Genomic DNA, 23,816 nt, shown 5'->3' on the forward strand with positions numbered 1-23,816 from the left:
AGAACTCCCATTCATTTCACTGGGACCAGCTGGACCCACACTGAGCACTTCTGAAAAATCTCACAGGTTAAAAAAAAAAAAAAAAAAAATATTCTACAACTCTTGGAAGAGCATGACTGCAACATACCTTGTGGCTTTAGAATTGCAGAAACCATGTGGTTCTGAAAAGATCTTGGCAGTGACTTTAAAATATTTCCTCTGCTATATATTCCAAGTTCATATACATTTATTATACCAAATTAAACTAGATCCTTCAAAAGTTTCCTCAAAGAGGCAATAAAGAGAGACCTGTAAAGTTGGATTTGTGTCAGAAAGGCATGAATGGATTGTGTTTATTTAAACTGTATTTATAAATACGCTAAATCATATTTTACCTATTTTTTTTAAATTATAGCTAAAACAATTTGCTGCAAAATACATCAATTTATACTGCATGGGTAATCGTGAAAACCATGAGAAATTTATTTCTTTCTGCAACCTGGAAATAAGATTTACCCATTTGTGCATAATGCAGTCATCCCCAAAAAGAAATTTTTACAATACTCCATATTTACTCTATAGAGCTTATCACATAGCCAGCATTTTACATCTCTTATGGTTCGTTAAATTTTAAAACGCTTACATTTGTCTTTTACAAGATGTGGGGAGCAATCAGAAAAGACTACAGGTAACTTAACTCTCAACATACTAGGTCTTACAACAGCTTAGTTGCTTAAGTGTCCATAACTGGGTCTAAACGAATTAAAGGGCATCATCCAGCAGTCCTCATGTAAAACTATCACATAAGTCAATGGGAGTTTTGCCTGCATTAGGACTGCAAGACTGGACCCTTCTCTTACATAAACCGTATGATGCCCTGATAAAACATACACTCTTTACTTTGAAATAATGGAACAAAATAGAAGAAGGGCTCAATTTAAATTTGTTCCTCATCCACACACTGAGATACTGACCTTTTCATAGTCCACTTTATTAATGCATACTAACGGTCAGGTGAACGAGTTCATCTTTATTTATGAAAAACATATGAATTGAGATAGATATCATAGGAAAAATTAGTTCAAATATACAGATAGTATTGTCCAATCAGCCATTAAGGAGAAAGAACCAAAAATCATTATTTTTTTTTTCCAAAAACAGAAAATTAATGAACTACTGTAGGTATTTTTCTTCATCGCAAAAGCTGAGATGCATCCAGGCACAGTACAATTCTACTTTACTGGGAAATGTAGACGGCGTCTAAATTCCTGTTGATTTTTTTAAAATCTGAATTAATCCCTGTCATTTTTTCAGCATTGCTGCCTCAAATTTAATCCTTATAATATATAATCAACCTTTCCAAATCTACAGTCACTCTTTGCTTTAAGTCAATTCACAGAACTGCTGAAAAAGTAGACATTTCTATCTAAAAGTACAAAAAGGGTTTGTATAGAAGGTACTTCTCTTATACAATTATATTACACAGCTCAGGACAGTCCCAGCAAGCTCTTCTCCAGACTGCATGCTTCTGACTAGATAGGAAAAAAGTACAAAGGTGAAGTTAGTTTCATTGCAGCTATGTATCCTACTATACATACTAGTACTTGAGAAATTTGTGTACATCTCTTCAAGTCTTCATTTAGGCTATGATTCATGAAAGTACCCAAGCACATGCTTTCCTGAATAAGAATGGGTTTAAGTATGTGCTTGAGTGCCCTCTTAAAACAGGGTTTTACCCAGGCATTTCACTTGATGTAAATTCTCTGTTGAATCCATTAGGTGAGTACAATTGTAACGTAGCTAGAGTGAGACAGAACCAGAGACCAAATCCTGCAGCCCTTACCTCAGACAAAACTCCCACAAGCTTCAATGGGAATTTAAACCAAATGAGGTCTGTAGAATTTGGTTAACAGAAGTTACAACAGACCTTTTTACATCTGTTAGGTTAAGTCCATTTTCCTGAAAATAAAGGATTATTTCCAACATTTTCTAATGCTTTGTCCAGTCTATCTTAAATATTTTAAGCAATGAAATTTCTACCATTGAAATACTGCTTGACAGACTAACAGATCTCAGATATGGAAAATTTTTATTCATATTCAACCTCAAATTATCAACTTTGTGATGAATATAGTCAATAGCATTTTCTTACTTTTAAAAAGGGAGATCATAGTACGAATGTACTAGACAAATACAACCCATCTTTAGGTCAATCAAGTTGACAGATGTTACAAAAGTAAAAAAACTTGGTTCAGAGCTTTTTAATAAATTCAAACATCAAAAAACTAGTGCAGATGTAATAATTCTTAATATTTAACATTTTTTCCTGAATGGTTTATAACAAAGTAAACCCTAAGAGTAAATTATAACTCTGCATATTTTTATTTGTTGGCATAACACCATAACTAAGACAGTTTCAACTGCCACCAGAATCTTGTTATGAGAACGAGAAATGGAAAAACTAGATAAATGGTTAAATAAACTAAATAAAATAAGATTTACCCTGAATCTTTGTCCCAAAACTTGAACTGAGATTTTTCTGAGGTTAAAAAAAGTAAGAAACAAAACTTTTAAAATGAACAGCAATCACATTTTTTTTAATCAAAGCTAATTATTCCACCATGTGTTTCTCAAATTCAGGCAATATTAAAAGGAAGAAGAAATACCATGCTTAATTACAATTTTCAAGTATATAGGCTATACCAACAATAATAATGTCCTTTGCACCCAAGCATGTCAAAACTCTTTACAAACATTAATGAATTAAGTCTTAGATCTCCTTAGGCATGTAATCATAATCCATTTTTATTTATAGGTAGTACTATGGCACTTATCAAACTTGTATCTGAAGGCCTCACAAGCTTTAATTAATTAAGCTGCATACAACCTGGGTGAGCCAGACAGACAAAGTGACTTGCATAAAGTCGCAAGCCAAGGCAATGACAGAGTCAGTAAGAAAGCTCTAATCTCCTGACATCCAGCCTTGTGCCTTAGCCATATGACGTGCATTCCCTACAAAGAGGTGTAAAAATACTATTCCCTAATAACTATTAATTTTGACAGATACTAAATTATTTTACCCTAATATTGATAAGGTCTACCACGTTGGATCTGGCTCCTGTTTTATTTGAGAACTTTCTTCTGTTTCTGCTACATCTGTTGAAAAAGAAACAAGAATCTTTTTGACCAAAGTTTCATGAATATCAATGACAGAATTGCACTGGAAAAGTCGATAACTGCTGGCTGAATATTAAGAAAATATCCATGTATCTTAAAATTCAAATGATGAAAATGATTAAATAGCAAAATGGTGCACTTCTATGGAAATTATTTCTTTTCTCTGGTGATGGCAATCATTCAGTCATGTGAATTGTGGGAAAAACTGCTTTGAATAAAGACAGACATTTAGGATATAAGCCATCACTCAAATACACAGCTACATAAAGTCATGACTTATTAAGAACAGTTCATAAACATTGTAAAACAAAATCGGAGTAATAAATTTTTACTGCAAACCAACACTGCATGCAGAACCAGGAAGGAAACAAAAGAGAATGACTTGTGTTTTGATTAAACACCACTTTATCTTTTTAATTTTATTAGAAGTGATGCAACCTTATTTAAAATCACCAAAAATACATAGTTTTTATAATAAGTGACAGCTGTCACTTACCTTCTACAGATACTTCTATTTGGCTTGGTTCAGCTGGCTCTTAAATGAAAAAAATATATAATAAAATTAACTAACATGTAGTTTAAACAATGTGCTTAAGATAAATATTACAGCAAGGCTTGGGAAAGCTAGTGAATATTCTCTCCTATGATCACTTTCAAATATTGTGCCCAAGATACAACTGTGACCTGCTGAAGATAATTAAAAAGTAAAATCTGATGTCCCTTTTTAAATTAGAAAAGCCATCACCACTTTCCCTTCAGAGTATTAAGTGAGATTCACTGCTCTGTACATATGCATGAGTCTTAATGGATTGTAAAAAACTCATTATGCAATGGTGTGCCTAAGGGTGCATGAATGGAGAACAGAGTTTGGTCTAATATTATCAAAACTAACTAAATATACACCTTGACATCAACAAAACAACAGCTTTCAGGGTCATAGTTATGTCATCTTACATGTGGGAAGAAGGGACCTCTTTAAAGTAGTTTCTAAGCAGGGTTTTCTATTAGCAAGTGTGTAAGCAGGGTGGATTGATTTAAATCAGCAAGTGGAAAGACTTGATTTAAATCACTGATTTTAATCAACTTTTCCATCTGTATATCAGTTATTTTCAAAAGAAAGGTGCATTCTGACTATTGATATAACCATGAAAACATGTTAATTTACAGCTAAATAGAACTTTTACACTAGATTTGGTACACCTTTTTGCTATCTACAGGGATACATTATAACTATATACCTTAATTTAATTATATAGCATAATATTTTCAGATTCTTGTTAACTGTACATTTTTATTAAGTCAGAAATAAGTGAATGACAAATTGCTTATTTATTGGATAATTAATTTTTTGCTCATGATTGTTATCAAGCTGCATTAGGACCGCAAGTGGAATTTCAATACACTGAACAGCATAAAAAATTTTTTTTTTTTAAACAAAACAGAAATGTTTTGATACGAGATCCTTTCGTTTCCAAAACATGTTTCAAATTTACAACTAAATGTTGATTAAACAGAGGGATTAACTGCAAACAGTGAATTAAACCAATTATTTCAAGTCAGCCTGGGAAAGTTTTAAAATATGCCTAAGTGAAAGTGACTGGAACTTAACTAAGTCTCTTGAAAAATCAGACTCCTAAGTTACTTAGACCACCCTACTGTGCCAATAAGCTTGATCTCAAAAGTTAGAAGTAGGGGAAAAGCACCTTTCTTTATACAGAAAAGCAGCCTTTAACTCAAAGTTTTTCATAAAGGCTCATGATACAGCATATTTATTTTTTATTTAATTGTCTGAGATTATAAGTAGTTCAGGCCTTATATGTATTAAATTCAGATTTCATATTAAACAGGTTTATTTTTAAAAAGAAAAAGATTATAATTTAAATAAATTAAAAAATCAATTTTTATCTACCCAGTGTGTAAATGATCTGTATTTTCCACATAATCAAGAGTTAGGAAAGCTTCAGGATTTTTTTTAACTAATGTAATTAAGTGTCTATGGGCACTTAGATAAACTTGACTGTAAGCAGTTTTCACTAGTTGCCATCTACTATGTTCCTGTAGCTCCTTTGTCTTGCAAATGTAATAGAGGAGTCGGCATTTTCCTCTGTAATTACAGCTCCTGCAGTAGTGGTGAGTTACCCCTTAGGAGTCAGGGAGTTTATAACCTGGCCCTGTTTCTTGGTCTAGGATCTCACTTCTCAACAATTATGGTCTAATCCCACTATGTGGAGAAGTCTATTCTATTCAAAGACATATAACTTGGGGCAGCAGGTTTTCAAAATGGACATCAAAAATGTATCTGAAACTTCAAATTCACTTAAAGCCAAAAGGTATATTGCTTACTAGTTAATCACTCAGTAGTGTAAATACAATTAACTCTGCTAAATTCTTTGTGAAGATTTAGATATATGAACAGCATTCTAGATACACAAGCAGTTAAAGGTACCACAGGACTCTCTGTTGCCTTTAAGCAGTTACTGTGCTGCAGAAGATATGATTCATACAGAGACTACAGGGGCAGGATAAAGAGAGATCTCACTGCCTTCATCCTAATGTATTGCACCCACATTTGTTCCTTGAAAGTGATGGGCTAATTGGTTTGGCTAAACTAAGATCTGACCAAAGTATGCTCAGACTTTTGAACTAAACACAAACACAGAAAAAAAGGAAGGAAGGGCTTTATATGCTGCCTCTCATCCTTCCTGCTTACTGGTGACATTAAAAAAAAAAATCAAGTCAGAGAACTAACAAAAAAAACCCCAAAATTAAAAAGGGAGCAATGTTTCTTCCTATTCAGATTTTAAAATCCTTAATTACCAGAGCAGACACTCTTTCAAAGTAAAATCTGGAATATCAACATCATCCGCCTTTACATGCCTAGAATACAGCCCATCATCGGGCAACAATTTCATTAGTTAGCAAGCCCTAGAATCTGACTCCTATTGCCCTTCAAAAAGCAATTTGTTACACCTCTATATTCACCTTGTACTACTGGTGCCGGTGCCGGTGCCGGAGCCGGAGCCGGAGCCGGTGCCTTGGCTGGTGTTTCTGATTCAGTTTTCTCCATCAACTCTGAGAGAGAATAAATACGGTCAACTGTTTAGGTTTAAAAAGAAAAGGCCCCTCAAACAGTCAAATGGCATTTATATTTTATTGTACGCTCAACCCTGTGAACCTGTTGCATAAACAAGTTATATTCACAGTAACTGAATAATATACCCTCTTCTGCTCGATACAAGTGTTTTCCACTTCTCTTCCCTCAGAACCTAAAGATTCGTTATAATCCCCTGCGCTAACATCACCCTTTATAATGCTAAACAAGACTGGTTTTCAAAGGATAGTATAAAACCAATGGCAAGACCACTAACATTATTGAAGTAATAGACAATTCTTTCTGTATCTAGACACCTCAGATTGCCTTGACCATTGAGGACCTGATGACAGACATTTGTATGGGAAAGAAATAGGACGTGATCCTATCATCAATATCCTTCCGTGCTGGAAGAAAATCAAGCGTCTATCAGCTGTTCTCAATTGCCATTGATGTGTTATGCTATTGACTCCTGCAGTTATATGTAGCAGTGGACAGGTTGCTCTTAAGTGGGTCCTTTCTGCCCCTCAGACAATTCTCTGGAACCCCTGCCAGGAATTGCTCTTCTGAATGGAGGGATCTTTCAGATGGTGACACAGGATATATGGGGCCAATGGGAGAGTCAATGAGAAGATCCTAAAGGCACTGTAGTCAGTAGAGCACACTGCCACTTCCAGCTGATGCAGTTGATGATCTTATCCAATGTAAAGGGGAGACTGGGCAATGGATGAGAGCTGTCTGAGGCTCAATCCAGGTGAGAGAGAAGTAATGCTGGTAGGGGTTTGCCTTCTGAATCTGTAGCATACCAATGGCTCAGCGCCTGACAAGGGATCTAGACTGTTCTCAGTGGTACCAGATGACAGAACAAGGAGTAATGGTCTCAAGTTGCAGTGGGGGAGGTTTAGGTTGGATATTAAGAAAACTTTTTCACTAGGAGGGTGGTGAAGCACTGGCATGGGTTACCTAGGGAGGTGGTGGAATCTCCTTCCTTAGAGGTTTTTAAGGTCCGGCTTGACAAAGCCCTGGCTGGGATGATTTAGTTGGGGATTGGTCCTGCTTTGAGCAGGGGGTTGGACTAGATGACCTCCTGAGGTCCCTTCCAACCCTGATATTCTATGATTCTAAGGGATGCTGTGCTACCAGAGGTACTGTTTTTCAAATGAGGCTTAAAACCAAGATCATGACTATTTTAGATAACTGAAAATACCTGGGCATTTTTCACAATATTTGGGTGACCTGGCCAAAGTCCTAATAGGATAATTACATTCCGTCTCCCTAAATTCTCAGCTGAACACTTAATTTTTCACTCCAATGCCTTTGTGTGGCTACTGAAAAGCTCCCACATGTCAACTGCTATTGAAATGCAGCCACACCTGAGGTGAAGAAAATCTTGTACGAGTCTGTAACTGACTTCATCATGTTTCTAACACGCTCTGGGATCCTGCAGGATGAACCGTGCAAGTTCTAAGCGATCACTGAGCTCATGTGGTTTTGTAAGTCAGGCCCTCCTATAAATAAACCAAGCATATTTAGATTTCCTGACTAAGTACTAACGAAATAAGTTGTCCATATTTAGCAGTTAATGCTCTGGACCTTCTGCCACCCTGGGATAATGCTACAATCATCTAGCATGCCCTGTGAAGTGATACATGAGTAGAATTCAAAGTGACAAAAATGGAATACTTACGGTTGTTAATCACAAGTCCTGGAAATGGCCTGTGTAAAAAAAATAAAATAAAAGGAATACTTAATGTTTCTAAGATCACTTTTACTGTACAATCTTTCCCTCTTATGGAGGGCCTCACCTGAGGGTTCATAGCGGAGCACAAAGTAAAAGGAGGGACTGCAATGTTCTAGCATAGTTCCGCCTGGAGCAGAGTGGTTTATCCAGCAGACTGTGTCAATTTTACATTGATAATAAGGTGCAAGTCCTTCCTTCAAACAGTTGCTAAGAGAATCAAATCTTCACTTGGGCCAAAATACCGCATGTTCTTATATTGATCAAGACTCATAAGCTCAAAATCAATCTTGATTAAGAGCTGCAAAATTTGGACCTCTCTAAATTCACTTTTTAGAAACTCCTTGCTTGCTAACAGAACTGCTGGATTTGATCCCTTGTAAACCAGAATAGAATCTAAGTGTTTATGTTTTCACTTTCTTGATTCATCATCTGTATAGATTCCAAAATCTCATTTATTCCACTGTATAAGCAAAACCATTTATTTCTTGATTAAACTAAAATTAAATAGGGGGGAGGGATAGCTTAGTGGTTTGAGCTTTGGCCTGCTAAACCCCGGGTTGTGAGTTCAATCCTTCAGGGGGCTACTTAGGGATCTGGGGCAAAATCAGTACTTGGTCCTGCTAGTGAAGGCAGGGGGCTGGACTCAATGACCTTTCAAGGTCCCTTCCAGTTCTAGGAGATAGGACATCTCCATTAAATAAAAAAAATAAAAATAAAAATAAAAACTAACTTCCAGGGTAATCATCACATTTTATCAAAAGAGAGTACCTGAACTGATTTTAAGAGGGACACATTCTCAAGAATGTTAGGCAAAACAGTAACTGAAAATCTTAAACTTCAGGAATCCAATCATGTACTCACGACTTTTAAAACATAGCCATGCTGATCTGGAAATTTAAACTACTACAGATACACAATTTACTGTTAAGAGCAAACAAAGCTTGTGGACCTACGAATTCTGTTGTGCAAAGGAAAGAATTTGGGATCTAACAGCCTTGACAGCAAAGTCCATAAATTGTTTGTATTGTCATGTGCCATACCACAGGAGCAGTTTTCAGCTGGTGTGCTAGAAATCACTTACAAGTCAATGTAATCAATGTTCCTATGTATGCTTCCCTCCCAGGGATTTTCATGTTAATGCTGTGCACCCTCAATTATTTGAATTTAAAATAACCTCAACTACTTGTTATTCAAAACAGAGTCGACGCCTCCCCACATTTATTATTATAATGAAGATTTCCTCAATTTTCTGAAACATTGATTTTTCCAAAAGTATTGGCTATTCCCATGACATCTGGATAATCATGGTTACATTATATAATCAATGACAGTAAAATGACAGTCACATACCGAATGACAGTAAATTTGATAAACTCTGCTGATTCCAAAATCCTTCTCATGGAGCTGATTTCCAGATAACTGGGAGCTTTAAATGCCACTCCAGGAGGCATTCCATCCACCACCACACAGCCAGGGTTTATGGTGATTTTTCTGTATGGGACTTTCACAGGGAAATTCATACCGATTGCTTCACCTAAATAAGAGATGTTGCGATTTGAACTGTGACCCAAGTCTACAAATCTCAGTTTACAAATACTCAGGGCAGTAAGAAAATCAAGTGATGTGAAAACAAGCATTTAAAATAATCTCAAGTGCTATAACCTTAAAATGCACTTGCCATTTAAAACATTACATTGGGTAATTTTCAAATGAACTGTGTTCCAAGCTACATTCATGAAGGATACGGTTCATGAGAGTCACTAGTATCCAAGTATCACAGTTCAATATATAAAGGACTAAAATTTAGGTTTTATAAAAATAAAATTATAGAAAAGAATACTCCGAAACATTTTCATGAAAGGAAAAAGTGTTTCCTCTCACAAAGAAAAACTGAACAGTGAAAGGGTAAATAAGACTTTAAAAACTCTTTCAGCTTTAACATTTTAAGGTGTTAACTGATCAGGACTGTGTAGCTTTAAGCAAATTCTGGGTTTACACGTAAAATATTTATTAATCCAAAATCACAGGGATTTCTCGGTTTAAGAAACACAAAACAATTTAGCCCTCAAACTAGATTTCTGTGGAAGCTGGCGCATATAATTACAGATGAAAAAAATTACACATTGGTTATATATACAGTGTAAAAACGTCAACTGTAAAGGATATTATATACTATAGGTTATACTTATTTAAAACCAAAATGTAAATCAGTGGTTACTTTCAAAGCTATTTCAAATCAGTAATAAAAGCAATTACCAAACTTCCTGCTGAAGAGGTCATTTACTTGTTCTCTCAGTTGTCGAGCCTTTTCTACTTTTGATAATCTTTCACTTTCATCATCTGAAAGAAATTGTTAGTGTCAGGATTTAGCAGGTGATTTTCTTCTTCAACTAGTGCAGTACTGACTGCACAAGAGCTTATTTAAAACAAGAACAGATGTTTGCTTTATTAAGCACTAGGTAATCAGAACAAAAATAGGCCTTTTCACTGGTTTTTTGGTTATAGCAGTAATGGAGGATTTTGTAAATATGCGAACTATAAAAAGTAGCAGTTTTAAACAGGCCTGAAAATGATTTCAAAATATTTACAGGACAATGTTAGATTAATTAAAGGAGAAAATGTATTGAATAAACCCATTATTTACAAATCATGATTTATTTTAAGTAAATGTGGTGACAGTGTAAGACTGGGGACTGAAATTCTCTATTTAGCCACAGTGCAAGCCTTCCCACACTGCCTAACCAGTGTAATTTATCCCTGAGCTGAAGTGACCACTTCTGGGGAAGAGAATCTCCATGATCATTTAATCCTAATTGTGTCTACTGAGACTGCCAAAAAGGTTGCAAATTAACGCTTAATTTAGCATGTGATGGGGTGGGGGGTCGTGCAGATGTGACCACCTGCAAAAGGGAACTGAACTGAGATTCATTTTTTCTGCAGATTTCACTGAGTAGTACACACAATCATAAAAGTTTAAAAAAATCAGTGTGACAACAGTCACTTAAGAGAGGCTATTAAGTGATACTCTTTGTAGGCTGTACTATATATAAGACAGGATGAGTCAAAGGGCAAATCACGATAGGGGGCAGGTGGGAACATTAGGCAAAGAGCTCCTGCCATGAAGAATGAGAGCTATAAACAGTAAGCAGCAGTAAAATCAGAGCACCCACCTACCTGGTATAGTCACTTGAATTATGTTAAGATCTTCAACCCCTGCGGCTGTGTTCACCACTGGCTTTGTTGTGGTGCTTGTTGTATTTGATGTATTGGATGAACTGGTTTTTCCTTAAACAGAAACAGGAATTTAAAGTATGAGCAAAATGGCTCAAGATGGGCTAACACCTTTCCAGCATATTAAATAAAAAGGGAAACATTGGGAGAGAAATAGATTTGTGGTAAAAAAAAGAAAAAGCTCAATTTCCAAAAGGACTTAGTCTAAATGCCTAAGTCCCTTGATTGTCAATGACACGTAGGCTCCGAAGTGCTTAAGTCATTACTGAAAATGGGACTTCACTTCTGAAAGTTTACCCTCCAGCTATTTCTTACAAACTACCAAAACCAAGAGAAAGGGTTAATTTATGTTACAAAGATCTTGTTTTGTTTGCCTAGCAGGTTTTCCAATGATATTTTATTTTTAAAAAAGAATGTGTGGATATTTCCATGTTTTGGTCAAAGCAATAAACTAGAGCACTCGATTTCTAGTAACACTAGTAAAACATATTGATCAAAAGAATGAATAGTGGAATATTAAATTCTCAGTCACACAGGAAATCTTTTATAGCTGACTTTAATGGAGTGATGCCCACAACTGAGGATCTGGTCCAATGTTTCATTCTTGATCCTGCTCTCACTGACACTACCTTTACGCTGGCGTAACATCACTAACTTCAATGGAGTAACCTCTGATTTAAACTACTGAGAGTAGCATCAGGTCCAATGAATGCACCCCAGAAACCCAACTTCTTCCATGGCAGGCGTAGGCAACCTATGGCACGCGAGCTGATTTTCAGTGGCACTCACACTGCCCGGGTCCAGGCCACCAGTCCGGGGGGCTCTGCATTTTAATTTAATTTTAAATGAAGCTTCTTAAACATTTAAAAAACCTTATTTACTTTACATACAACAGTAGTTTAGTTATATATTACAGACTTATAGAAAGAGACCTTCTAAAAACGTAAACATGTATTACTGGCATGCGAAACCTTAAATTAGAGTGACTACATGAAGACTCGGCACACCACTTCTGAAAGGTTGCCAACCCCTATTCTATGAAATACCTGCTTTATGTCACAATTTGAGAGTAGAGTATGGGCCATTAACCAGTACCTCAATCCTTTTCATCTGATTGACACAGGGAATTTTACAGCTCCCTCCACTTTGCTCCCTTGTCAAAGCGGCATTACAAGTTGGAGACGGGGCAAAGTGGCTCCTCACATCTTGGGGGTGTGTGTGTGCGCGTCTGTGTGTGTGTGTCTGTACTCCAGCACTGTAAAACTTTAGCTGAACCACAGCCTCCTACCGATTTGAAGGAGGTACTGTAGCAGTCAGCGCAAAGGGATCTGAGACCTTAAGTGTGCTAGATGATACAAAACTGACTGATAAACAAGAAAGCCATTACTGACGCTGAATTGTTGAGTTGAGGAACTAGATAGAAGTCAAGAAACTAACAGCTTTACAGCTCCTCAAAGTAGGGACAGATCTTCATTATAGAGGTTTACCAGTGGCACCACAGTTAAGGCAGTGTCTTGATTTCTACTTGCATAAGACTTTCCAGTGAATATACTGTGAAGTTTTCAGGAATTGGTTTACACTGGGCAACATTCCTGAAGCGTTATAATCTTTGAAAGCAGCCCAAAACAGATCACCATCCAAACTCCTTAGCTGTCATAATACTTACTCTGGGGACTTTTAGCAGAGCTTTCCTTAATCGCTGCCTCAAACATCTCAGGCCTGCAGATGAACAGATTTGAACATTTCATATAGAACAGTAAAATTACGTTCAATCCATCATTTCCATCCAACAGCAAAGGAAATACTAGCTGTCAAAACTGAGTGGTCAGGAGAGGGAGAGCAAAGTTAGTACAGTAATGCTAGTCAGGCTGTTACACAAAGTTAACAAGATGACTGATCATTTTGGTTTTCTACCTTCATCATATATATGTCAAATCCCTAATATCTTAATGTTTTTACTCTAAAGATCAGGGGTCGACACCACCATGTTGCACGACAGACACTTGACAAATTTCTGAAAATCGGAGTTTTTGGTCATCCATCAGAAGTTTGATTTAAGATCCTTACTCCTTGCTGCAGCGTTGGTGACCTTTTAGGTACAAATGACGAAACTACAAAGCCTGCAGCTCCCACTAAAGGGAAAATGCAAAGTCAACATTAAAATCGAAATAAGCCCAGAACTGTGTGCTGCTCCCCATTAAGCAGGCTTTGAGGAGCATTCAGCACAGAAAAATGTTAACATATCCTTCCGCAGATCTGAAAAATCCTCTGGCATTTCCTGGTTTGCTAGACATTTCCGTATATATACTAGTGTGGTTAGTGGAGGGATCTAGCACTTTTTCAGGGCTGAACTTTGTTTTTTAAGCTCTGAAGCTCATTTCCATTGACACACACAGTTCTCTTACTTTTTTATGATAAATTTTATCTTAGATTTGTTTCGCAGGATCTTCTCCAATCTTGGAATGCCAAAAGTAGATGGTCGGCGGAATGGCACCCCTTCAGGTAGTCCTTCCACGTAGAAATCCTCTGGGTAGGATTCAAATAATGCAAATGGGACCTTGACAGGATCTTTAAGCCCCAGAGCTTCTCCTGAAATGAAAGAGCATGTAAATTACAAAAATAGTATTTTATCTTGAAGAAGGGAGTTAGGTTTCCAGCACTGCTGGTGGGCAGAAAGTGGGCCATGCTCCTCGGATACTTTCCACATACACACAAGGGGAAAATCTCAAGTCTGCAGTAAATCAAGCAAGTGCCTCTTCCTGAAAGACTGTTTGAGTCCCTAACAGCACAGCTCCTCTTGCAGCCATGTTGTCCGGCTGAGCCACAAGGAGGTACATGGCAATATGGAACTAATGGGTCTCTGGTGGACCACAGGATGTTTGTGGATTTTTGAAGCCAAACCCCTGCACCACTCCTCCATTTCCAGCCTTACATGGAAAGCTTAGGGGGAATCTGATAGTTTGGAATTTTCAATCCGCGATATGAGAATCAAGCTCATGGGAGATAACAGGGCCCAGAGTTTCCAAGGCTATTAGGAGTCTTTCAGAATCTGTGTATGAACAGCACCATCAGACACAACGTTCATGCCTAAATAAGTAATCTCATCAAGCTCTAAAAGGTACGTTTTTAAAAAAGGTTGACATGCTTACCACATTTTTCATTAAAAAGATTTTCAACTTTTTGTTTTAGGTCAGTAATTTTGGCATTCCAAGCCTCTGTCAGGAAATCAGAAGAGTTAGGTCAGCATTTGTATATTTGTATTGAGCAAAAAATCTGTCTAGGAATTGTGTATTTTTTTTTATATATATTTATATTTTAAAATATTTACAACAATTGTTTACCGATGAATATGAAGTCAAAAATGAACAAAATGGCTACCAGACACTAAACAACATTGAACCATTCCCTCTAATCCTAACTCATATCCACTATTGAGACTCTTCTCCTTGAAACTTTACAAAAGATCTCAGCTAATGAATAAATCAAAGACTCCACTATAATGAATTCAACAGTGATATATTACAGTCCTCAGAGGCGCACAGAATTATCTGAGCCAGCACCCAAAGCTTTGAAAAGGCCAGACAGACAGACAGGCTATTTCCTTGAGAAATATGATCTCAATTATACTAGTTTCATGAAAGGATAGATTTTTATCACAAATCAATATTAACCCTTTAAACTCCATTCTAAACTTGTACTGAGCAAAAAGAACATTCTTTTGTTTTACATTTTGTGACCATCATGTTGATAACCCTGCACAGGGCCAACCCACAATAGGGAGGAAAAGTTAAAATTCCTACACATGACTCTGCCCAAAATAGGTCTTCTAAAAGCAGGGAACCATGGTCAGACAACTGCTCTCTGATGACTATTGTGAGCAGCACATAGCATAATCTTTTGATTTCTATGATCACCTATCCCAATACATGCAAACTCAAAAAGCATTTGACTCAATCATCAAATGCAGAATGAAGATATATCTGTTGAAATCTCAAAAACTTTCAAAATATCAAAATTAACAAAGGCTATCAAGGCAGATTAAAACCCACAATATTTACCAAAAGAAAACTCTCTTCCTCGTGGCTTGAAGCCCATATTGGATCCATTGGTTTGAGAATTAGTTCGAACATCTGTTGTTTGTGGTTTATTAGGACCTGCCGAAACGAACGAACATATCTATATCTATATAGTGTAATATTTAAGAGCGAGAGAGAGCATACCAGTAACGATCTTCTGAGAAACAAAAATGATGAAATATGGCAATTGATTACTAAGGAAAACAAATTTTGAGTCAACACCGGAACAAAAATTCTGTTTAGAAGTGCTTTAAGGATTGTGGAATTAAAACATAACATACTTTAGCATCATTTAGTCATTGTCCACCCTTCTGTATTATTTGCCTTAAAACAAGTTCTCATTTCCCTCTTTGGAATGAAGGATCCAAATGCGTTGTAAAACAATCTTTGACAGAGCCATTGTTCTTCCTATACCTTATAATGTTAATCAGAAATGAAAAATAGAACTGGTATCGTGAAGTTACATTAAGTTTTCGACATAGAGCAAAACTTAAGAGACCATTTTTAAAAATAATATAATTGTACTGTGGATGAAAGGTCTTCTGCAGTTACTTTTATAAGAATATTCCCTAAAGGAAGATTTCCTACCTTCTTCAACGGTCACCTCAATCTCTGGAACCTTTGAATTGCTTGCAGGACTTCTTGCTCTCTTTGAACTCTTTGGACTCAATGCTACAAATCAATAATACTGTTACTCTTCAGTAATGGACATACTTTATAGCTCCCAAAAGACAGTACTTGGAAATATCCCACAAACAAAATAATCTGACATATAATGTGTATTGTTTAATGGTATGCTTTATAAAAGCAAAACAATGCAGGTAAGATCACATACTTTAAAAAGTGAATGTATTGCTTGTGAAATAAGCAGATCTGAGATGCTCATTCAATATTCACTACATATTGTGAGCACCACACAAGATAAAGACAGGTAATATCTTTGGCACACTGGTTTTAAATGAAATTTACATCTTTGGTACTTTCGATTATCTAAATCCAAAAAGTTAATTCATATTGATATTTATAAATATCTTTATTTTGTAAATGACTTGACAGTTTCTCTAAGAAATATGTCTTATTTTTTAAATATAAAAATCCAACTTATATACTAGATGATGCTGGTAACAGCCAAATCAATGCGACCCGAGAGCTTTGTAATTTATGTCGTTTACATTCTCCAGATTTATGTTGCTGCAGATCATAAAATAAATGAATGGTATAATTAATTGGTGTGTTCTTAAGAAGATATTAATGTGTGACTTTTGTTACGTGTTTTAAAAGAATATAGGTTTTGTGTTTTTAGGAAAACCCTTTGGGCCAGATTCTTCCACCCTTGCTCATGTTAGGCAGCACCTCGATCAGTAGCCCACACTGTTTTCAAGTACTAAGCTGTTATTCAGTCAGGTAATGGAAGCAGAATTTGGGCCTCTGAAGTGAGGGCAGTATGGAATGTTTAACCACTTACCTTTAGTGTTTACTTTACTAGCCAATCCAGCAGGCAAATAAGAAGTGACCAGCTCTGGCCTAAAAATGTAAAATATGTTACAGAACGCAGTCTAATAAATTATAGATACAAAAAGTAGCACAGTGAATTATTTACATATTTATTGGGATTCAGACACATTTATATAAAGTCATCCATCGTAACAGTCTTTTAGATCATGAAGTATGGGCGAGTCAATGTAAAGTAATAAGAAAGTTTCAAAATCTAAGGCTAAGTACCTGGCTTTTTGCATTTACTCTAGGGGGAAAAACGCTTCAAGAGGCAGAACGACTATCTGCCCTAGATACACATTGCATGGCACACACCAATGAGGCACATACACCCTATTTTGTGAAATTTAATCAGAAAGGCATGTCCTTTTATCAGAAAAAGCGAATGTGCCAAAAGAGTTCACTTTCTTTTATCTATAAAAGACATTAGGCGGCATTTAAAAACCCAAACGCCCCAGGAAGAGTGTCATATAATTTTAGCCATCAGCAGTTAAAAATAACCAAATGATAAACTTACTTTTTAACAATAAATTTGATTTTGCCACTTCCACGGACAATTCTTTCAAGGCGTGGAATTCCGAACCACGTGGGACTCCGGAAGGGGATTCCTTCTGGCAAGCCTTCCACATACAAGTACTCAGGGTTTGATTCAAACACAGGGTAGGGAACCTTCACTGCCTCTGAAAGCCCCAGGGCTTGGGCTGAAAATAAAGATGACATGAGGAGCTCAGATGGGAGGCATTTTAGTTCAATTGTTCTTAGTAAGGCTGGCATTTTTATTAGTGGCAGCAGCACCCGAACCGGAATCAGAAAAGGATGAGAGAAGGGGTTAAAAACAACTTTCCCGCCATCATTCCACAGTTTGGAATCACCGCATGTGAGATCTGCAAAATCACTACAACAGTTATCAATCTAGGTCCACAGTATCTGCTACTGTTTTTTAAGAGTTCCTTTCACCCAAGGATCTGAAAGCCCTTTATGAATTTGCATAAATATAATGAATCCCCTTTTTAGAGAAACCTAGGCACAGAGTACGGATATGACTTGCCCCATGTCACATAGCAAGCCACTAGCAAGAGTGGGGAATAAAACCCAAGACTCCCAGATCTGTTGTTCTGCAACATTTTGAATATTTGTTTTAATTTATTGTGCACCATAATACTCCTTGTACAGAAAATTGTTTTAAAACAGAGTAGCACTACAACACAGTTTACTTAAGATTTAACTCACCAAATTTCAGATTAAATATCTCTTCCACTTGCTTCCTTAGTTTTGTGATTCTGACATTCCAATCTTCTTTGACTGAAAATCAAAAATAGATGCATCTTGGGTTACTGAGTTATTAACGGATATTTGGGAAAAAGTGGTAGTCCTAAACATATTTATTTTATCACTGGAGTCTAACTATCAATGCAAAAATTGTCTTACTTTCTAAGATGCGCAATCACAATTTGGTATAGAAGGATTTACACATGTACTGCTTATTAAGCTAACTGAAATTATATACAGAATATGTATATAATGATGGGAAAGTATGTCTAAGCATAATTATAAATCTCTATCACTGTCCCAAGTGTATGAACTTGTCCTTCAGGACCCTGGGCAGTGGGAAGGAATTATTTTAGTGGCTTTGACACAACCGGAATTATTAATGATTTTAGCTCATGAGATTAAAAATCTTTAGAACAGAATATGAAGATTTAGAGCTTTGTCATAAATTTTGACTATCAAAAATAATGTAGTCTTGCTTTTATTATAAAGGAAAGTTGGTGACAGAAAGCAAGCTAGGAGCCAATTTTCTAAATTAGGTGGAGAGGGAGGCAGGGAGCATGTTAGTGGAAATTAAAAATACTTAAATATACTCATTTTATTCCCCAACAAACAGTGCAATTATAATTATTGATCATATCCATTGAGGAGAGATCACTTGTACTGTAGAAATGAAACCAGCATTTTAAAAAAGGCATATGTATGAAACAAGCAATATGTACACAGGATCACAGGCTCCAAATCATATTTCAAATGAACAAATTATCTTGTCCGTTTTACTTCTAACCTCTTCAATTATAAAAAACAAAGAATGTTCATAATTTTCACCATTTATGTTGTTTACTAATTTAAAAGAGTTCACATGGACCCCAGTCCTGCAAGCATTTAACACACAATCTTATGCATACAAGAAAGTATTTGCAAGATTGGGGCTTTAACTTGGCAAGTGAAAAAAATATACTGAACAGCTTTATTTTTAGATTTCTAGTACCACCACACAAGAAGCACAAGGGAATATTGTCTGGGCTGAACACACACGAGGGGAAGTTTTCTATCCAACCAAAGAGCACCATACTATTCTTACTAGCCAAAATAATTCTTGAATTTTTTTAAAATACAAAATCAAAATGTTGTCCCCCTAAACTATCTGGGATAGAAACTATCTTTATTTATTGTTCTGCAAAACTAACATTTTGAATTGTTCGAAAAAATTGGTATGTGTGTTCGGGGAGAGACAGTCTGCTTTAGCAACAATGGCACAGGGGACATTCTCCAGTTTTGCCTTAGGACTAATTTCCAGGAAAGAATGTTGCATCCAGTGGTTTTCACTAGCGTTTCAAGCCAAACTGAACATTTTTTCTGTGTTTATTTAACTTGTGCCCTGGATATGGCCACAGGCAAAGTTTTGTGTGTATTTACAGCACTAGTCTTTCCCAGCAGCTGATGATAGATATAGTAACCAGTGGGAAAATCAGCATGTCATTCTGATCACTCTATTAGGCTTTTTTCTTTTTAAATGGTGATTGCTGCATGCCAGTTCTTCCAGAAGTAAGATGCTATGAAAACAGTTTCTTTCGTCACTGATATTGTTCATACTTATTGTTGCAGTTATCTTGTCAACCCGCCAGTTATGTTGTACAGTAGGATAATGAGCAAGGGCTTTGGCAGCAAGACTGAAACTGGATGCTACCCAACTCTGCAGTTGGCTACCCTATCTCCACATACAAGTCTTATCCCTGAAAGCCAAGAAAAATCTCCAATATGCTTTCATAAGACGTGGATACTATTGAACCGCAAACATTTGGAGGAAAAAGCGACCTGCATTCTCTGGTTAGGTAAAACCTAACATTTTTTGTGGTTCTATGGATTGAAAATTGTGAATACAGACTCTTGACTAAATCAAACTGTGCTTTATAAGTCATTAAAGTGATCAGGTACCAATCTGCACATACATGGTACCTCTGACCTGATGATCCCAACGTGTTTTACAAATAAATTCAGTATCATAACACTGCTGTTTGGTAGATATTGCACCCAGGTGGGTAAATGGGGGCAAGAGAAATCTAGTAAAGCAGGTTCCTAGTCCTGTGTTACAACCACTAGGGGACTCACCCTCTTATATGAAACAAGTTCTGAACTTGGTAGTGTACATAGTCATGAAATACCAATGTACTTACAAAACAACATCCCTGATCTATCATTTCCTAGCAGTTCTCTTATTTTAGGAGATTAAAAAAAGGAGGCCTGAAAGAGTCATCTGGGTTCTTTTTCCTTCACTACACTTTATGGTTCTTTAAAAAAATCATTCCGGAGAAGGAGAGGCACTTCTCACTTTTAAAAGATGATTACGATCACACAAGACATTAAGAGCCTGCTCAAAAGCCCACTGAAGTTTACGGAAAGATGTCCAGTGACTTCCATGGACTTTGGATTAGGCCCTAATAAAACTTCTTGAGAACTTAAGTTTCCTCTAGGTTTTAAGTCTGAACCATTCAATTTCTAAAGTGTCAGAGATTAGCTGGACACCAACCATAATGTGTTTCAGATCATTATTTTCAAGGATGGCCATATTGGTTTCTTATAAACCTTGTGAAGAGTATACCAGTATTCCCAGAAGCAAAAATAATCTTGTGCTTCATTTTCTTTAAAAAATAACGTAGTGCTCCAAAAAATTTCTCTCACCCCAAATACCACCCCCCCCCTCCAACACATTTAAAAATTTTCCTACTCAGTAAAGTGAGTAAGAGAGTTAATTGTCGGTCAAGATATATTTATATCTCACACACTTGCTTTTACAAAGATTGTGGTTAATTTCTAATTTAGCAAAAATATGCAAGATTCCTTCAAGTACAAATATATTAGTTTAAAGAGAGTTTCTCTTCTGTATTTATACATATTTGGTACCACTTTAGTCATGCATAGAGGTCAGAAAAATTCATTTCATATATTTATTCTGCATATGGATATATAGATGGAACTTGCATACAGTATGCATCCTACCTGGCGTATTAGATCTTGGTTGAGTAACTTCTGTCGGACTGAGAGTTAGTAGTTCTGGCCTGTAATTAGAGAGCAGGTTATCAAATTGTTCTATACAGTATCTGAATAATGATTTTTTGTTTGTTTTATGAATCTATGTTTTGATTTTAATATTATTTATTTCAAATTGTCACCAAAATGGGCTAGCTGCTATACAGATACTTAGGAAGATTATGGCCTAAATTGCGAACACCAATTTTCTTTGCAATGTGAAATATCTTCTGTCTGCCTGATACCAGAACTCAGAATTCTTTATGGTGTTATAAAGCTGAAAGCTTTTCTTTTGCTTCAATCAATCAATCAATCTCTTGGCCTTTTCCTCTTGCTTTTTCAATTTATGGACTAAAATGTTCACCTACCTTTTGATCACAAATTTTATTCTGTTGCCCACTTGAATAATCTTTTCCAGCCGAGGGATTCCATACCAGGATGGACTCCTAAATGGAATGTTCTCTGGCAGACCCTCCACATAGAGATCACTGGGGTGTGCCTCAAATTTCTGGTATGGGACAGCCTTCGGTTCAGTGCTCCCTAGGGCCTCAGCTGTTAGAATAACAGAAATTCAACAAAATAAATCCAATGATCGATCAGTCCAGCCAAACATTTTGATTCAGCAAAAACTATCACAAAGTCTCTGGGCCATCACATAAACAGTAACATTAGGTCCTAGCATAGCAAAGAATATCCAAACCCACTGGACTCCAAGTTGAAGACCCAGAGTTTAGTGGATTAATTATCATAGTGTCTCATCTGATGTTCAGAATGTAGCCCACCAGCAGTGCCGGATTGAAGATTAGTGCCAATGGATTTGCACAGGAGAAAAAGTCAAAGCAGGATTGGGCTCAAAGCGATTTGAACTTATTTTCATACATTATCACATTTTCAGTAGTTTCATTCTTGACCTGTATATGTTCCTAAGTAGGCTGGGGGAAACAGCATTCAAATTCAAAAAGCCCAGAAATGCTCAGCTATAAATCCTAATAGTGCCACTGATGTTATACTGTACATTGAAAAATAAGCTGACTGTTTGCTTTACCACAACTAGAGAGAAAAATCCAAATACAAAAGGAATCAGAACCATAAAAGGTAACTTTACAGATGAACTTTACTGTAAATTTACCCTTTTGAATAAACATTACAGCAATAAAAGATTTATTTTTGCTTAACAGTCAGGATTTCAAGCATCTGGAAAATTTTCATTCAAGAGTTTTATCCACTCTCCGGGGCGGGAGGGATAGCTCAGTGGTTTGAGCATTGGCCTGCTAAACCCAGGATTGTGAGTTCAATTCTTGAGGGAGCCACTTAGGGATCTGGGGCAAAATCAGTACTTGGTCCTGCTAGTGAAGGCAGGGGGCTGGACTCGATGACCTTTCAGGGTCCCTTCCAGTTCTAGGAGATATGTATATCGCTTATGCCTCAGAAGGATCCAATAAAGCTTTCTTAAGGATAGCTAATATGAAATCAACCTACTATGGATTAAAAGCCACACAAGAAGTTGGAATACTAGCAGTGTACTTACCAAATTTTTTACAGAAAAGTTGATCTACCATCTTCCTTAATTTGGTGATTCGGGCATACCACTCTTCTTTCACTACAATTAACAGTAACAGAACAAAGATAACTTTCCTTAATTATTTTGATTAACTGCAAGATTGTAAAGACAAGTGACACACAGTTGCTATTCACTAACACTATACAACAAGGCATGGATTATTAGTTTCCCCAACCATAAGGATATCAAGAGACGTGAGTACACCTCATTTGTCTTCATACTACTTCTATTAAACCCTTCAGTAAAACAGCAAAAGAGGGCTGGATTTAAAATCACAAAAGCAAGGATGGTTATGCTTTGCACTCCATCCTTAGCGTATCCTATGCCTACAACCACTTGAATTTGGTCCTCAAAGCAGGTGGGTGAAGAGGTTCACAACAGTTGGTGATCTTACTTTGCGGGTGACATACAATACTTTCATGCAATTGGTTAAGGATGGAATGACATCCTTAAATCTTATTTTCTGTTGCTTAATTTAAACCCTTTTTTTTTTTTAACACGGGTATTTAATATTTGTTTTTCTTTAAATACTAGTACACGGCCGCACAAAGACTGATACACAAGCTTCACCAATGCAGACACTTACTCCTAGGTCTCATGCCTCTACCATGGACTCAGGAACTCTCCAATATTCCCAATTCCCCTCTCAGATCAAGGTTGACAATGTGCATTTTTGGGGTTTAGGAGGCTTATATGAGCTACTATCGCTTCAAGCTACATTACAATTTATATAGACTCTTAACATTCAGCTTCAGACAATTAGCAAAACCTGACCCTGAAGTGGGGACAGGTGGTAGAATAACTTAATCAAAACACATGTTGAGGAAAGTAATTTTCCAATTATCATACACACAATGCTATATGTATATTTCTTAAAAAAAAAACCCACACACGTAATCCTTTGTCTTCCAGGTTTGGGGGAAAAGGAACGGATGGATATGGATTATAATGTAGATAAATGCTTGCATTCTTATCTTTGAGTGGAAATTTCTAGTATCTTTGAGTGGAGGCAAAAGAACGCAGGAGTTTTTAATCTATTGAGACTATTTACCATTGGAAAAAGGATCAAGTGGTAATATGAATGACCTTTTGCATTATAACAAGAGAATAGTCACATTCTCTTAGGGTACATCTATACTTACCCGCTGGTTCGGCGGCAAGCAATCG

At 36.5% G+C, this 23,816-nt stretch overlaps 1 protein-coding gene across 1 annotated transcript in view; it reads right to left on the reverse strand.

Annotated features, from left to right (window-relative positions):
- Positions 1-438: 438 nt before the first annotated feature.
- The window catches only part of GTF2I (general transcription factor IIi), an 81,645-nt gene continuing 58,267 nt past the window's right edge, over positions 439-23,816 (reverse strand). Inside the window, exons 17-36 of the mRNA XM_054008170.1 lie at positions 22,617-22,688; positions 21,457-21,640; positions 21,059-21,117; positions 18,020-18,091; positions 17,307-17,490; positions 16,761-16,819; positions 15,884-15,967; positions 15,278-15,373; positions 14,369-14,434; positions 13,625-13,808; positions 12,886-12,938; positions 11,163-11,273; positions 10,245-10,328; positions 9,339-9,522; positions 7,935-7,963; positions 6,139-6,228; positions 3,653-3,691; positions 3,060-3,135; positions 2,482-2,518; positions 439-1,511 (exon numbers count right to left, since the gene is read on the reverse strand). Of these exons, the coding sequence (XP_053864145.1) occupies positions 3,077-3,135; positions 3,653-3,691; positions 6,139-6,228; positions 7,935-7,963; positions 9,339-9,522; positions 10,245-10,328; positions 11,163-11,273; positions 12,886-12,938; positions 13,625-13,808; positions 14,369-14,434; positions 15,278-15,373; positions 15,884-15,967; positions 16,761-16,819; positions 17,307-17,490; positions 18,020-18,091; positions 21,059-21,117; positions 21,457-21,640; positions 22,617-22,688 (1,709 nt within the window). The 3' untranslated portion in view covers positions 439-1,511; positions 2,482-2,518; positions 3,060-3,076. The remainder of the gene's footprint in view (positions 1,512-2,481; positions 2,519-3,059; positions 3,136-3,652; positions 3,692-6,138; positions 6,229-7,934; positions 7,964-9,338; positions 9,523-10,244; positions 10,329-11,162; positions 11,274-12,885; positions 12,939-13,624; positions 13,809-14,368; positions 14,435-15,277; positions 15,374-15,883; positions 15,968-16,760; positions 16,820-17,306; positions 17,491-18,019; positions 18,092-21,058; positions 21,118-21,456; positions 21,641-22,616; positions 22,689-23,816) is intronic.

This window comes from Malaclemys terrapin, chromosome 18 (genome assembly GCF_027887155.1).
Source record: "Malaclemys terrapin pileata isolate rMalTer1 chromosome 18, rMalTer1.hap1, whole genome shotgun sequence".
Lineage (NCBI taxonomy): Eukaryota > Metazoa > Chordata > Testudines > Emydidae > Malaclemys > Malaclemys terrapin.